At 44.7% G+C, this 15,408-nt stretch overlaps 1 protein-coding gene across 2 annotated transcripts in view; it reads left to right on the top strand.

The window, feature by feature from the left end:
* Nucleotides 1-721: 721 nt before the first annotated feature.
* The window catches only part of CFH (complement factor H), a 300,746-nt gene continuing 286,059 nt past the window's right edge, over nucleotides 722-15,408 (top strand). For both annotated transcript variants that reach the window (XM_056523538.1, XM_056523537.1), the window contains exon 1: nucleotides 722-890. In XM_056523538.1, coding sequence (XP_056379513.1) covers nucleotides 821-890 — 70 coding nt within the window. In that variant the 5' untranslated portion in view covers nucleotides 722-820. The remainder of the gene's footprint in view (nucleotides 891-15,408) is intronic.

Genomic DNA, 15,408 nt, shown 5'->3' with positions numbered 1-15,408 from the left:
CGCACCCTAAGGAGCGGAGCCGCGCGCGCCAGGACGTGACAGCCGGGGACCAGGACAGGCGAGTGACTTGGGATGCGATTCACGAGCGGGCGCGTCCCGATATGCGAATCGCATCCCCGCCGGCAATGTCAGTGCAGCGCTCCCGGTCAGCGGGTCTGACCGGGGCGCTGCAGAGAGAGGAACGCCGTGAGCGCTCCGGGGAGGAGCAGGGACCCGGAGCGCTCGGCGTAACAGTTCCTTTCTGCGCCGGACAAACTCCTGACTCTACGGTCATCTTATCCTTGTTCCATAACTAATGATTTAGGCAGAGGTAACTATGTCCTTGTCACAAGCCTTTGAGCCTCTCTTCATCCATCCCATGATTTTTTTTTTTGCCTTCTCACTTGTGTTTGGGTCAGTTTATAAATCCAGAGTCAGACATGGGTATACTAAACTCTTCTCATGTCAGGACATGTTGCAACGATTCTCCAGAAATGAGTCAAAAAAGGCTTTGCTGTTTTTCTCTCTCCGATTATCACTAAGTAAAGTTTATTTTAAGCAATTGTTTACCTTGACCAAACAGAGGCTTTATCTCCAATAGATGCCTTTTTTCTTTTTTAAAGCTCATGCGCATAATCCTTACAGGGGGAGGCAGCAGGTCCTCACACATTCTCCTCCCATTCTGTGCATTCCTTTACTGATTGCGAAACCATTTGAATGAGGGGGAAGTTAATTGAGAGATTATAAACAAGGCCGGTCTTTGAGTGTCTCACTATAGCAGGAGCTGTGGCAGGAGAAGCAAGTTGCTTAAAGACAAATGCTCAGTTAATGGTCTTTTATAATGTCTTTACTTGGATATTTTCTTCTGCTGACAGCTGCCTTATGCTGTACTGCGGCCCCGGCATCGGACGGTAAGGTTTTACAAGGATGTGTAGCTAAAATGTTTTAGCAAAGTACGTGCTTTCTTGTGTATACTACTGTATGTGAAATCTGTTTAACCACTTGCAATAGCTGGCCTCTTAGTTGTTTCCTCTTGGTTCTTACTGTTCAAGAAAGTTGGAGTCGCTGAAAAACGTGAAACAATGTTGTTAAAATGTATTTGGAAAAAAAAATGCAATATAACTGGAGTATGAATTGCAAACAATTTTTACTAAGTAGTTACAAAATTAAAACCCTGAGTAACACGTATGTGTGTGTGTATATAATATATATATATATATATATATATATATATATATATATATATATATAATTCATTTGTCTTTCTATCTGCTCAAATCTATCTTCTATTAATTATCTCGTATCTATCTAGCTTTATCTATCTTCTATCAAGCTCTAAAATCTAACCTAATTTGTAACAGTAATGAATCTGTTATCCAATTATTTATTTTGTGAATCATGTGACCGGGTTTTATTAGCACTGTCATACTACCCCTTAAAGGGAAACTGACAACTAGTTAACCAGCACTAAACCCCATACACAGGGTTATCTGTAGGGGTGAACTGGATTACAACTCCAGAGATTGAGAATGGCAGCAGGATGCTGCTGAAACGTTGTATCGTCCACATGGGTTAATAAAACCTCATTTGTTTTGCACTTTATGGGTGTGCTGCAAGGATAATTTCTTCTTTGGATCTACTTCCATGGTCTGCGATTGGGACCGTGCCATCGTGCCGGCCTGTACCTGCATATTTGGGACTACATTTGGTTGTGCTGCCTCCACCCTTGCTGTTTGTATCTATCTATCTATCTATCTATCTATCTATCTATCATCTATCTATCTATCTAGAAAAATTTAATAAACAGTGGCACACCAAGTGTCAGCAAAAAAAAAAAGGTGATTTATTCAAAAGAATGTGTTGGGCAACGTTTCAGCTGGCTCACCCAGCCATTGAAAATGGCTGGGTGAGCCAGCTGAAACGTTGCCCAACACGTTCTTTTGAATAAATCACCTTTTTTTTGCTGACACTTGGTGTGCCACTGTTTATTAAATGTTTCTGTATCTCAGAGGGGTCCCCAACCTAGACCTGACACAGTAGGCACCCGAGCACCTTTTTTTACCCTGGAGTGCTGCTTCCCTCCTCTATCTATCTATCTATCTATCTATCTAATATCTATCTATCAATCTATCTCATATCTATCTAATCTATCTATCCAGGGGCATATATAGAACATATATCCCCTCTTCTATGATTTTTCTATGGGGTGCTTCTATTTTCCTAGCACTAAACCACCACACACCCCCCAAGATCACCCCACCCCATGCCCCACCTCCTGAATTATGCTGTTGGTACAGCATAATTAACTATGAAACGGAAAAAAATGGAGCTCTATCCTGCAGTGTGCTGGCAATCCCCTGCCAGACACCCGAAGTCAAAGAACAGTGAGTGAGCGCTAATTTCCAGTGCCTGACTGGGAATTGCTGGTGCGCTGCAGGATTGAGCTCCAGTCCGATAACTTCATAGTGTCTTCTACCTATGCATCTATCTAGTATTTCGTTTCTAACTATCTATCTATCTATCTAATCTATCTTTCTCATATCTATCTAATCTATCTTACTCATATCTATCTATTTACATATCGTTTCTTCTGTTTATCAATGTATCTATCGTCTACAATATCTAACATAATTTGGAACAACAGTAAATCTGGTATCCAATTCTTTCTTTTGTGAATCTATGGTTAATAGAGATAAGAGTTTAGAGACAGCAATGTGCTTTCTTACCTCTTCTCATGATAATGTGTTGCATGTAATGACTAGCTTAGAACGAAACATGATATCACGATACTCTGTCTGGAGATGTATATGCTTTATGTGTCTATGTATGGCCACCCATTGGTTGTAATATGAACTGCAGTCTGTTGAGGTTTTTCCTAGGATGTTTTTATAGCGTACTGAATTTCTATTATGAAAAAATGTAAGGTTAGGGTGGACAGAGCTGTACTTTAATTTAATGCTAGGAAATATATTATAATTTAATGCCCCATTACTCTTCTAGAGCCAAAGACTTACATTAAAATGTATCCAGTCTGTATCCACTAATAGAGAAAGCACTAGTAGACATAGAACACTGAATAGGGATACATACATATATAGCTCTTACTGAACTTAATAATAAATCCATTTGTATCATTTATAATAATTCCATCATTGGCTTCACATAAATGTCTCAGACAATAGTTTATATTACTGCTGTTGATTTAGGTAATAATGGGGGCGATTTATCGAAACCTGTCCAGAGGAAATGTCGCTGAATTGCCCAGAGCAACCAATCAGATCACATTTTTTTTTAAAAGCCTCTGCAAAATTTAAGAAGCAATCTGATTGGTTGCTATGGGCAACTCAGCAACATTTCCTCTTGACAGGTTTTGATAAATCTCCCATTTAATACCCAAATTCCTGCAGACAAAATAAGGCTGTGTGCACACTGAATTTGTTGCTTACATCAGATGTATACACCCACAATGTAAACATCCGGCCAAAGTGTCCCGCAGAGAGACGTAAAGTTTCCCAAAAATTTGTTCCCCTGTTTTATTTTCTGGAAAAATTGAAATTTTCAAAAAAATGCTGAGTGGAGTAGTTTTATGCATTTAAAATCATTTCAATGCTGGATATTGGTCTAATATTTTTACTAATAGGAGGAAAATAAAATTAATTCATTAGTCAACCATACTCTATGCAAATATTATTTATGATGGGGGAGAACATTATTTGTGATGGAGGAGAGAACATTATCTGTGATGGGGAGAACATTATCTGTGATGGGGGAGAGAACATTATCTGTGATGGGGGAGAGAACATTATCTGTGATGGGGAGAACATTATCTGTGATGGGGGAGAGAACATTATCTGTGATGGGGGAGAGAACATTATCTGTGATGGGGGAGAGAACATTATCTGTGATGGAGGAGAGAACATTATCTGGGATGGGGGAGAACATTATCTATGATGGAGAAGAGAACATTATCTGTGATGGGGGAGAGAACATTATCTGTGATGGGCAGAGAACATTATCTGTTATGGAGGAGAGAACAATATCTGTGATGGGGGAGAGAACATTATCTGTGAGGGAGGGAGGAGAGAACATTATCTGTGATGGAGGAGAGAACATTATCTGTGATGGAGGAGAGAACATTATCTGTGATGGGGAGAGAACATTATCTGTGATGGGGGAGAGAACATTATCTGTGATGGAGGAGTGTCAGGATCCGGATACTGTGAGGATACTGGTGGTGGATCCTCTGTGTCAGTGGGGTGATGACGTGGGCCGTACCAGGGGAACGGAGTCTAAGGGGTTACTGGTTTTCACCAGAGCCCGCCGCAAAACGGGATGGACTTGCTGGTAACCCCCAGGTCATTCCACCCGATAGCGACTCAACCCCAACTGACGGCTGAGACAGGCGCGGTACAAGGGATTAGGCAAGAGCAAGGTCGAACGTAGCAGAAGGTCAGGGCAGGCAGCAAGGATCGTAGTCAGGGGCAACGGCAGAGGGTCTGGAACACTGGCTTGGGACATACAAGGGAACGCTTTCTCTGGCACAAGGCAACAAGATCCAGCAATATTGGGAAGGGGAAGTGAGGTTATATAGAGGACACAGGTCTGAGCACTAATTGGGCCAGGCGCCAATCAGTGGTGCACTGGCCCTTTAAAACGCAGAGGGCCGGCGCGCGCATGCCCTAGGGAGCGGGGCCACGTGCGCCGGGACTGAGCCGTCGGGTCGCCTCCCCGCCGATGACATTAATGCAGCGTCCCGGTCAGCGGGTCTGACCGGAGCGCTGCAAGAAGGTGAACGCCGCGAGCGCTCCGGGGAGAAGCAGGGACCCGGAGCGCTCGGCGTAACAGTACCCCCCCCCTTGGGTCTCCCCCTCTTTTTGGAACCCAAAGCGAATGAGCTCCTTGTCGAGGATGTTATCCTCGGGTTCCCAAGACCTCTCTTCGGGGCCACAATTCTCCCAATCTACGAGAACTTTTTTTTTACCTCTGACTATTTTGGACGCAAGGATTTCCTTAACAGCGAAGACATCGGAGGAGCCAGAGACAGGAGCTGGAGCGACAACCTTGGGAGAGAAGCGGTTAAGAACAAGAGGTTTGAGAAGAGAAACATGAAAAGAGTTAGGAATATGGAGAGAAGGGGGAAGAAGAAGTTTGTAGGAGACAGGATTGATTTGACTCTTGATTTTAAAAGGTCCAAGATAGCGTGGTCCCAGCTTATAGCTGGGAACACGGAAGCGGATATACTTGGCAGAGAGCCACACTTTGTCCCCAGGAGCGAAGACAGGAGGAGTTCTTCTCTTTTTATCGGCATGTCTCTTCATACGAGACGAGGCCAGTAGGAGGGACTTTTGAGTTTCCTTTCAGATGATAGAGAAGTCCCGGGTAACTTCATCAACGGCAGGCAATCCAGAAGAAGTGGGAATGGGGAGGGGGGGCAGAGGGTGACAGCCGTACACCACAAAGAATGGGGATTTGGTGGAGGATTCATAGTTTTTGAAATTGTACAAGAATTCAGCCCAGGGTAGAAGGTCGACCCAATCGTCTTGGCGGGAGGAAACAAAATGTTGCAAATAGTCACCAAGGATCTGGTTAACTCTCTCTACTTGCCCATTGGATTGGGGATGATAGGAGGATGAGAAATTTAATTAGATTTTTAATTGATTACAGAGAGCTCTCCAAAATTTTGATACAAATTGGACGCCTCTATCTGAGACGATATGTGTGGGTAGCCCGTGAAGGCTAAAAATATGCATAAAAAATAGCTTCTCCAACTGTGGCGCAGAAGGAAGACCTGGAAGCTGAATGAAATGTGCCATTTTTGAGAAGCGATCAACGACCACCCAGATGACGGTGTTGCCATGGGATACAGGCAGATCCGTAATAAAATCCATGGCAATTTGAGACCATGGTTGCTCAGCAACAGGTAAAGGAAGGAGGAGTCCAGCAGGCTTCTGGCGAGGGGTCTTGTCCCGGGCACAAACTGTACAGGCCCGAATGAAATCAGCGACATCACCCTCCAGCGTAGGCCACCAATATAAACGAGAAATAAGCTGGATGGACTTCTTGACACCAGCGTGGCCAGCAAGGTGAGAGGAATGTCCCCACTTGAGGATCTTGAGGCGCTGGCGTGGAGGGACAAAGGACTTTCCAGGAGGAGTTTGTCTAATAGAAGCTGGAGCAGAGGAGATCAGGCACTCAGGAGGTGCTATGTGTTATAGAGGGGCTTCAGATTCGGTAGCATCAGAGGAACGTGAAAGGGCGTCAGCCCTGACGTTTTTGTCAGCAGGACGAAAGTGAATCTCGAAGTTAAAGCGGGCAAAAAACAAACGACCATCTAGCCTGGCGAGGGTTCAGACGTTGGGCAGACTGGAGATACGAGAGATTCTTGTGATCAGTATAGATGACAATGGGGTGTTTGGAACCTTTCAGTAGATGCCTCCATTCTTCAAGAGCCGGATATGCCGGCGTATAAGACGACTGGGCATATAAGACGACCCCCAACTTTTACAGTTAAAATATAGAGTTTGGGATATACTTGCCGTATAAGAGTACCCCTCCTACCGCGATGTACAGTACCTTGTAGTTCCCCCCATATTAAGTAGGCAGTAGATAGTTCCCCCACATTAGGTAGGCAGCATGTTCCTCCACAATAGTAGGCAGCTCTCCCACATTATGTCAGCAGTTCCCCCCCACAATAGTCGGCAGCTCCCCCCCACAATAGTAGGCAGCTCCCCCCCACAATAGTAGGCAGCTCCCCCCCACAATAGTAGGCAGCTCCCCCCCACAATAGTAGGCAGCTCCCCTCCACAATAGTAGGCAGCTCCCCCCCACAATAGTAGACAGCTCCCCCCCACAATAGTAGGCAGCTTCCCCCCCCCCACAATAGTAGGCAGCTCCAGTGGCGTTGCTAGGGTTGGTGTCACCCGGTGCGGTAGAAAATTTAAATATACAGCTCCCAGAATTACTTAAAGGGGTACACCACTGGAAAACATTTACTTTTCTATCAACTGGTGCCAGAAAGTTAAACAGATTTTTAAATTAAAGGAATATGGATACCGCTCTCACCAGCGCTGGACACCTCTCACACCTGTGCTACAGACTGCCGGCACCGCCTCCGGCAACTCTTTATGCTATAAAGAACTCCGTCCGGCACCAAGGTATGGGGTAAAAAAGGCTTGTCTTTTTTTATTCCACTGCAGGATACATACAGATCAAGATGTCCAACGCGTTTCGCCCTTTACAGGGCTTAATCGTAGACTCACGATTAAGCCCTGTAAAGGGCGAAACGCGTCAGACATCTTGATCTGTATGTATCCTGCAGTGGAATAAATAAAGACAAGCCTTTTTTACCCCATACCTTGGTGCCGGACGGAGTTCTTTCTAGATTTTTAAATTACTTCTATTTAAAATCTTAATCCTTACAGTACTTATAAGCTGTTGTATTATCCACAGGAAGTTGTGTAGTTCTTTCCAGTCTGTCCACAGTGCTCTGTCTGTCCATGTTAGGAACTGTCCAGAGCAGGAGAGGTTTGCAATGGGGATTTGCACCTACTATGGAGAGTTCTTGTCAGCACAGAGCACTCTGGTCAGACAGAAAATAAATTAAAAAAGAAAAGAACTTCCTGTGAATCACTTATACAGCAGCTAATAAGTACTGGAAGGATTAAGATTTTTAAGTAGAAGTAATTTATAAATCTGTTTAACTTTGTAGCACCAGTTGATAATTTTTTTTCCCCCAGTAGAGTACCCCTTTATGCAGTGGTGAGGTTATGCTGGGAGTTGTAGTTTCACTCATCATAACTGTAGAACTGACAAGTGACTACAGCTCTGATAGGACATAGAGAGGAGAATGTACAATGATATCAGTGATTACAGGTGACGTCTTCTCTATAGTGAGGAGGATACACAATGATATCAGTGACTACAGGTGACGTCTTCTCTATAGTGAGGAGAATACACAATGATATCAGCGACTACAGGTGACGTCTTCTCTATAGTGAGGAGAATACACAATGATATCAGTGACTACAGGTGACGTCTTCTCTATAGTGAGGAGGATACACAATGATATCAGTGACTGCAGGTGACGCCTTCTCTATAGTCTTCCCTTATCTAATTCAGATGAAACATACTGCCTGGTCCAGCTAAAACTTCTCTCTGCAGAATGTGACGCCCAGACATCTCCTCACTATGTCAGCGCATTCTCATCCTCTATATGAAAACAATAATTATTATAAACCTGCCAGACACTGTATCCTCTAAATATAATACTACTATACACTACACTCTTTGATTATAAACCTTCCATACACCATACCCACTGAATATAATAATACCACACACTGTACATTCTGAATACCAACACATACTGTACCCTCTGAATATAAATCTGCTACATACTGTACCCTCTGAATATAAATCTGCCACATACTGTACCCTCTGAATATAAATCTGCCACATACTGTACCCTCTGAATATAAATCTGCCACATACTGTACCCTCTGAATATACAGCCACACACTGTGCCCTCTGAATATAAATCTGCCACATACTGTACCCTCTGAATATAAATCTGGTGGTGTTGCTAGTTGATGATGGGGGTGCTAGTACTGGGGAGGTGTTGCTGGAGGATGATGAGGGTGCTATTGGCCATCCCGCTGGCAGTATCACCCCCATCGTCCATCGGCAGGATCATCCTCCTGGCAGGAGCACTCCCATCATCCACCATCAGGATCTGCTGATGGAGGTGCTGCTGCTGGGGGGGTTTGCTGGTGGATGATGAGGGTGCTACTGCCAGGGGGGGAGCATTAGGTAGGCAGCAGTTCCCCCACTTAAGGTAGGTAGCAGTTCCCCCACATTAGGTAGGTAGCAGTTCTCCACATTAGGTAGGTAGCAGTTCCCCCACATTAGGTAGGTAGCAGTTTCCCCACATTAGGTAGCATAGATTCCCCACATTTGGTACCAATTACCCCACATTAGGTAGTTATTTCCCCACATTAAGTAGCACAGATTCCCCACATTAGGTAGCACAAATTCCACACATTAGGTAGCACAGATTACACACATTAGGTAGCAGTTTCCCCACATAAGGTAGCATAGATTCCCCACATTTGGTAGTAGTTTTCCCCCATTAGGCCGCAGGTTTCCTTGCATGTTCCCCACAATAGGTCAAAGTCTCCCCACATTAGGTCAAAGTCTCCCCACATTAGATCACTGGTTCAAACAACCCCCCCCCCCTCCCCCCACACACAAAAAAACACACACACACAACACAGAGACACACAGACACAGATAGATAGAGACAGAGAGACACACACACACAGTCAGAGAGACACACACTCAAAGAGAGACACACACACACAGAGTCACACACAGTCACACACATACAGAGTCACACAAAGACAGAGTGTCACACACAGACAGAGAGCCACACACAGACAGAGATTGCAACAGACACACACAGTCACACACACACAGAGAGACACACACACAGTCACACACAGACAGTCACACAGAGACAGTCACTCACACACACAGTCACACACAGACAGAGACACACAAACAGAGAGAGTGAGACAGACACACACTCACTCACCCATCCAGTGCAGCGCTCCTTCTCTCTGGGCGCTCTGCGAGTGACGTCACGTCCTCCTGCGCCGGCCCTGCGGAGGGACGTCGGACTGGTGCAACAGAAGACGTGGGGGCGCAGGCCGGTTCACTGTGCAGGTGACGGGGGGGGGGATGCTAGTACGGAGACGCAACAAGTGAGGACCGGGGGGGAAATGCTCTCACAGAGGCAGCGCAAGCTGCTAGTATGGAGACAGGCAGCGCAACTGAGGACCGGCGGCGTACCTGGTGTCACCCCATCAGGATGGTGTCACCCGGTGCGGGCCGCACCCCCCGCACCCCGGTCGCAACGCCACTGGGCAGCTCCCCCCCACAATAGTAGGCAGCTCCCCCACAATAGTAGGCAGCTCCCCCCCCCCCACAATAGTAGGCAGCTCCCCCCCCCACAATAGTAGGCAGCTACCCCCCACAATAGTCGGCAGCTCCCCCCCCACAATAGTAGGCAGCTCCCCCCCCACCCCACAATAGTAGGCAGCTCCCCCCCCCCCACAATAGTAGGCAGCTCCCCCCCCCACAATAGTAGGCAGCTACCCCCCACAATAGTCGGCAGCTCCCCCCCCACAATAGTAGGCAGCTCCCCCCCACCCCACAATAGTAGGCAGCTCCCCCCCCCACAATAGTAGGCAGCTCCCCCCCCCCACAATAGTAGGCAGCTCCCCCCACAGACATACAACTTCCAGCCATATAGAGTGTATGGCTGGAGGCTGTATGTCTGTGTACTGCCCCCCACAGTGTTCCGGTCACCGCTCCTCCGGCCCTGGGTCACAATCTACTGCTATGGCCTATGGACCATAGCAGCAGTCCCGGGACCGGAGGAGCGGTGATCGGAACACTGTAGATGACCCGCCGCCGGTCACTCACCAGGCCCCGGCCAGCTCTCGTCCTCCTGCGCCTCTATGGTTGTACGCACGGGACGTCATTGACGTCCCGTGCGTACAACCATAGAGAGGTGGAGAAGCGCAGAAGGACCGGTGGAAGACCGCAGGAGGACCAGAGGAGGACGCATGGTGGTTGGGGACTGGTAAGTGACCCGCGGACATCCTTATGTTCCGAAAAGATTTTTCGAGACACAGGGATGTCCGGCATAGGAATACTTATGATTATCTTCCCGACTCCTGTGTGCGGCTGCAGGCGGGGGCCGGCCAGAGCATGTAAAAACAAATTCATGTATACTAAAAACCAGGGTGCCTCCAGCTGTTGTGAAACTACAACTACCAGCATGCCCGGACAGCCTTTGCCAGTCCGGGCATGCTGGGAGTTGTAGTTTCCCAACAGCTGGAGGCACCCTGGTTTTTAAGTATACTGTACAGTTATTAGTTTGTACATGCTCTGGCCGGCCCCCGCCTACAGCCACACACAGGAGCCGGGAAGATAATCATAAGTATTCCTATGCCGGACCCCAATACCCGGCGTATAAGACGACCCACGACTTTTCAGAAGAAAATTCGGGGTTAAAAATTCGTCTTATACGCCGGGATATACGGTATTTTATTTTTTAAATTAGCATTTTATATGAATTAGAAGCCTAACAATTTTACTTTAAATTTTCAACATTTTGGAAATTTGAAAAGTACAGGGTGGGCCACTTATATGGATACACCTTAATAAAATGGGAACAGTTGGTGATATTAACTTCCTGTTTGTGGCACAATAGTATATGTGAGGGGGGAAACCTTTCAAGATGGGTGGTGACCATGGCGGCCATTTTGAAGTCGGCCATTTTGATTCAAACTTTTGTTTTTTCAATAGGAAGAGGGTCATGTCACATATCAAACTTATTAGGAATTTCACAAGAAAAACAATGATGTGCTTGGTTTTAATGTAACTTTATTCTTTCATGAGTTATTTACAAGTTTCTGACCACTTATAAAATGTGTTCAATGTGCTGCCCATTATGTTGGATTGTCAATGCAACCCTCTTCTCCCACTCTTCACACACTGATAGCAACACCGCAGGAGAAATGCTAGCACAGGCTTCCAGTATCCGTAGTTTCAGGTGCTGCACATCTCGTATCTTCACAGCATAGACAATTGCCTTCAGATGACCCCAAAGATAAAAGTCTAAGGGGGTCAGATCGGGAGACCTTGGGGCCATTCAACTGGCCCACGATGACCAATCCACTTTCCAGGAAACTGTTCATCTATGCTCGGACCTGACACCCATAATGTGGTGGTCCACCATCTTGCTGGAAAAACTCAGGGAATGAGCCAGCTTCAGTGCATAAAGAGGGAAACACATGATCATGTAGGAATTTCGCATATCCAGTGGCCTTGAGGTTTCCATTGATGAAGAATGGCTCCACTATCTTTGTGCCCCATATACCACACCATACCATCAATGGAGGGATCTTGGAGGGATCTATCCAATGTGGGTTAGTGTCAGACCAATAGCGGTGGTTTTGTTTGTTAACTTCACTATTCACATAAAAGTTTCCTCATCACTAAACAAAATCTTCTGCTAAAACTGAGGGTCCTGTTCCAATTTTTGTTTTGCCCATTCTGCAGCACCTGAAACTACGGATACTGGAAGCCTGTGCTAGCATTTCTCCTGTGGTGTTGCTATCAGTGTGTGAAGAGTGGGAGAAGAGGGTTGCATTGACAATCCAACACAATGGGCAGCACGTTGAACACATTTTATAAGTGGTCAGAAACTTGTAAATAACTCATGAAAGAATGAAGTTACAATAAAACCAAGCACATTATTGTTTTTCTTGTGAAATTCCCAATAAGTTTAACGTGTCACATGACTCTCTTCCTATTGAAAAAACAAAAGTTGAATTCAAAATGGCCGACTTCAAAATGGCCGCCATGGTCACCACCCATCTTGAAAAGTTTCCCCCCTCATATATACTAATGTGCCACAAACAGGAAGTTAATATCACCAACCATTCCCATTTTATTAAGGTGTATCCATATAAGTGGCCCACCCTGTACATCTATTTTTCATGTGCTATGCAAGGTTTGCAGAAACTTAGAGGTGGTAGAACATAGGACCCCCCTAAATGACCCCATTATAAAAAATAGACCGTTTAAGATTAGTGTTGAGCTACATAGGCCATATTCGAATTTGCGATATTTTGCGAATATATGTCTGAATATTCGTCATATATTCGCCAAATTTGTATTTTTGTAAAATTTGCGAAAATTTGCATAAACGAAAATTCGCATATGCGAAAATTAACATATGCAAATTTTCACATATGCGAAAATTCGTACGCCAGTCTCGCACAGTAGTATTGGAGCCTTCTTTACACCACACAAGCTGGAAGCAGAGAGGGATGAGCACTGTGATGTGACCGTAAAGGTTACAAAGTCAGTGGAAAAAAGTGAAATTTGCTTTTTTTTTTCACAAATACATAATTTGCGGGACATATTTTGTTTTTCTGAAAAGGAGGAAATGTGCTCCCATATTTTATTACGTTGTTCGTCCCGTATACGGCAATACCACAGCTCAGGCCATATTAGGCTGCACTGTTACATGGTGGGACCAAGAATGAAAGGAATGCCATTTGGAGTTCACAACTTCATTATAAAAATATAGACCCCACTCCATGCCTGCAAAGGATTGAAGCTGGTAGATCCATACCTCACCCCCACAAGTGACCACTTAAAAAAAATACACCCCTAAAGTATTCACTTTGGATAGTAGCGCATTCTTTGATGCCTTTTTGTGTTGTTGGCATTAGCATAAGTCAGTGTAAAATATTTAAAATCATAGTTTTTTTCACATATGCATAATTTGTGGGATAAATTACTTAAAAATAGCCTCTGAAATGAATGAAATGCACCCCAATTTTTATTATGCTTTTTATCCCATGTTAGGGAGTACCCCGCTTTGGCCATATTTGGTTGCCTGGCCACATAGTGATACCCAAAAGGAGAGGAGCGCCATTTGGCTTTCAGGATATCATTGTACAAATTATAGGCTGCACTTCATCTTGCAAAGCATTCTAGCTGTCAGAACAATACTGCCCCCCAGAAGTTACCCCATTTTTGAAAATAAAGTATTCACCTAGGGCAAAAGTGAGTATGTTGAGCCCTTATTGTGTGACTGGAATTACGTCAAAGTCAGTAGAAAAAACTAGAAATTTGCTTTTTTTTTTTCATAAACACTTTATTTGTGGGACATCATTTTGGTAAGTCGCTTCTAAAATGGAGGAAATATGCCCCTTATTTTATTATGCTGTTTGTCCCGGGCTGGGCACTACCCCCACTTAGGCCATATCTGGTTGCCTTACCGTCTGGTAGGACCAAGAAGGAGAGGAGGACCTTTGGCTTTCAGGGCATCATAATAGGAATTATAGACCCCACCCCATGCCTGCAAAGGATCGGAGCTGGCAGAACAATACCGCATCCCTACAATTGACCCCATGCGGACCACAAGATTTTTGTCTTGGAAATAAATATTTATTAGCTGGACCAGGGACCGCTCTGATTGGTCCTTGGTCAGCTAGCAGTGATACGCGGCTGTCTGTGACAGTTGAAGTTCCTGATGATATATCCGTCATGTTGTGGAAATAAGCCCCCGCTCATGGCGAATATATCCATCATTGGGCGTTTTGTTGGGGTTGGGGGAGGAGGGGTTTAATAGTCCCCATTTATACTGCATTTCTGCAGTATAGGTCCGTTGGAATCATGTCAAAAAAGTGATGCCGCCGTATACTGTAGTAGTCTCATTCAGAAATGAATGGGGTTGCTGCAGTATACATTGGCATCACTTTTTTGACGTGATACTGACGGATACCTGTAATTTTACGGTAAAGATGACACGTTTTCTTAATTCTGTGGGTCAATACGATTAAAATGATACCCATGTTATATGCCTTTTTATTATTGTACTGCTTTAAAAAACATGTCAAACTATTTAAACAAAATTACTTTGTTTGAAATTGCCCTATTTTGACCACCTATAACTTTCTAATTTTTCTGTATATGGGGCGGTTTGAGGTCTAATTTTATGCGGCATGATCTGTAGTTTTTATTGGTACCGCCTTTACTTATATTTGACTTTTTATAAATTTTTTATTATTTTTTTTTTTCTAAAATGTGACAAAAAAGCAGCAATTTGGGATTTTTCTTTATTTTTTATTTACGTTTACCCCGTTCGCCGTACGGGATAATTAATAATATATTTTGATAGTTCAGACTTTTATGCACATGGCGATACCAAATATGTGTATCAATAATTTTTTTACGCTTTTTGGGGGGTAAAATGTGAAAAATGGATGATTTACATCCATGGGATTTTTCACATTTTGTAACTATTTTATTTTTTTGCATTATTTTTACTCTCTTTTTTTACACTTTAATAGTCCCCATAGGGGACTATTTATAGCAATCATTTGATTGCTAATACTGTTCAGTGCTATGTATAGGGCATAGCACTGATCAGTATTATCAGTCATCTTCTACTCTGGTCTGCTCAATCTCAGACCAGAGCAGAAGACCCCTGGAGACGGATGGAGGCCGGTGAGGGGACCTCCGTATGCCTCTATGGATGATCAGATCCCCGCGGCAGCGCTGCGGGCAATCCGATCATCTATTTAAAGTACCGCACTGCCGCACATCCCGTGATCTGTATTGATCACGGGATCTGAAAGGTTAATGGCGGACATTTGCGTGATTGCGGATTTCCGCCATTACCGGCTGGTCCCTGGCTGCTGATAGCGGTCATGGCGGAGCTTAAATGTATGTCATTGTGCGTAAAGTACTAACGCACCATGACGTCCATTTACGTCCATTGTCATTAAAGGGTTAAATATGTCCAGTAGATCCTGAGATGTCCCCCAGAAGATCCTCTGCTGA

The sequence above is a fragment of the Hyla sarda genome, chromosome 6 (assembly GCF_029499605.1).
Source record: "Hyla sarda isolate aHylSar1 chromosome 6, aHylSar1.hap1, whole genome shotgun sequence".
NCBI lineage: Eukaryota > Metazoa > Chordata > Amphibia > Anura > Hylidae > Hyla > Hyla sarda.
The sequence above is the reverse complement of the archived record's forward strand: the minus strand, read 5'-3'. Positions and strand labels throughout refer to the sequence as shown.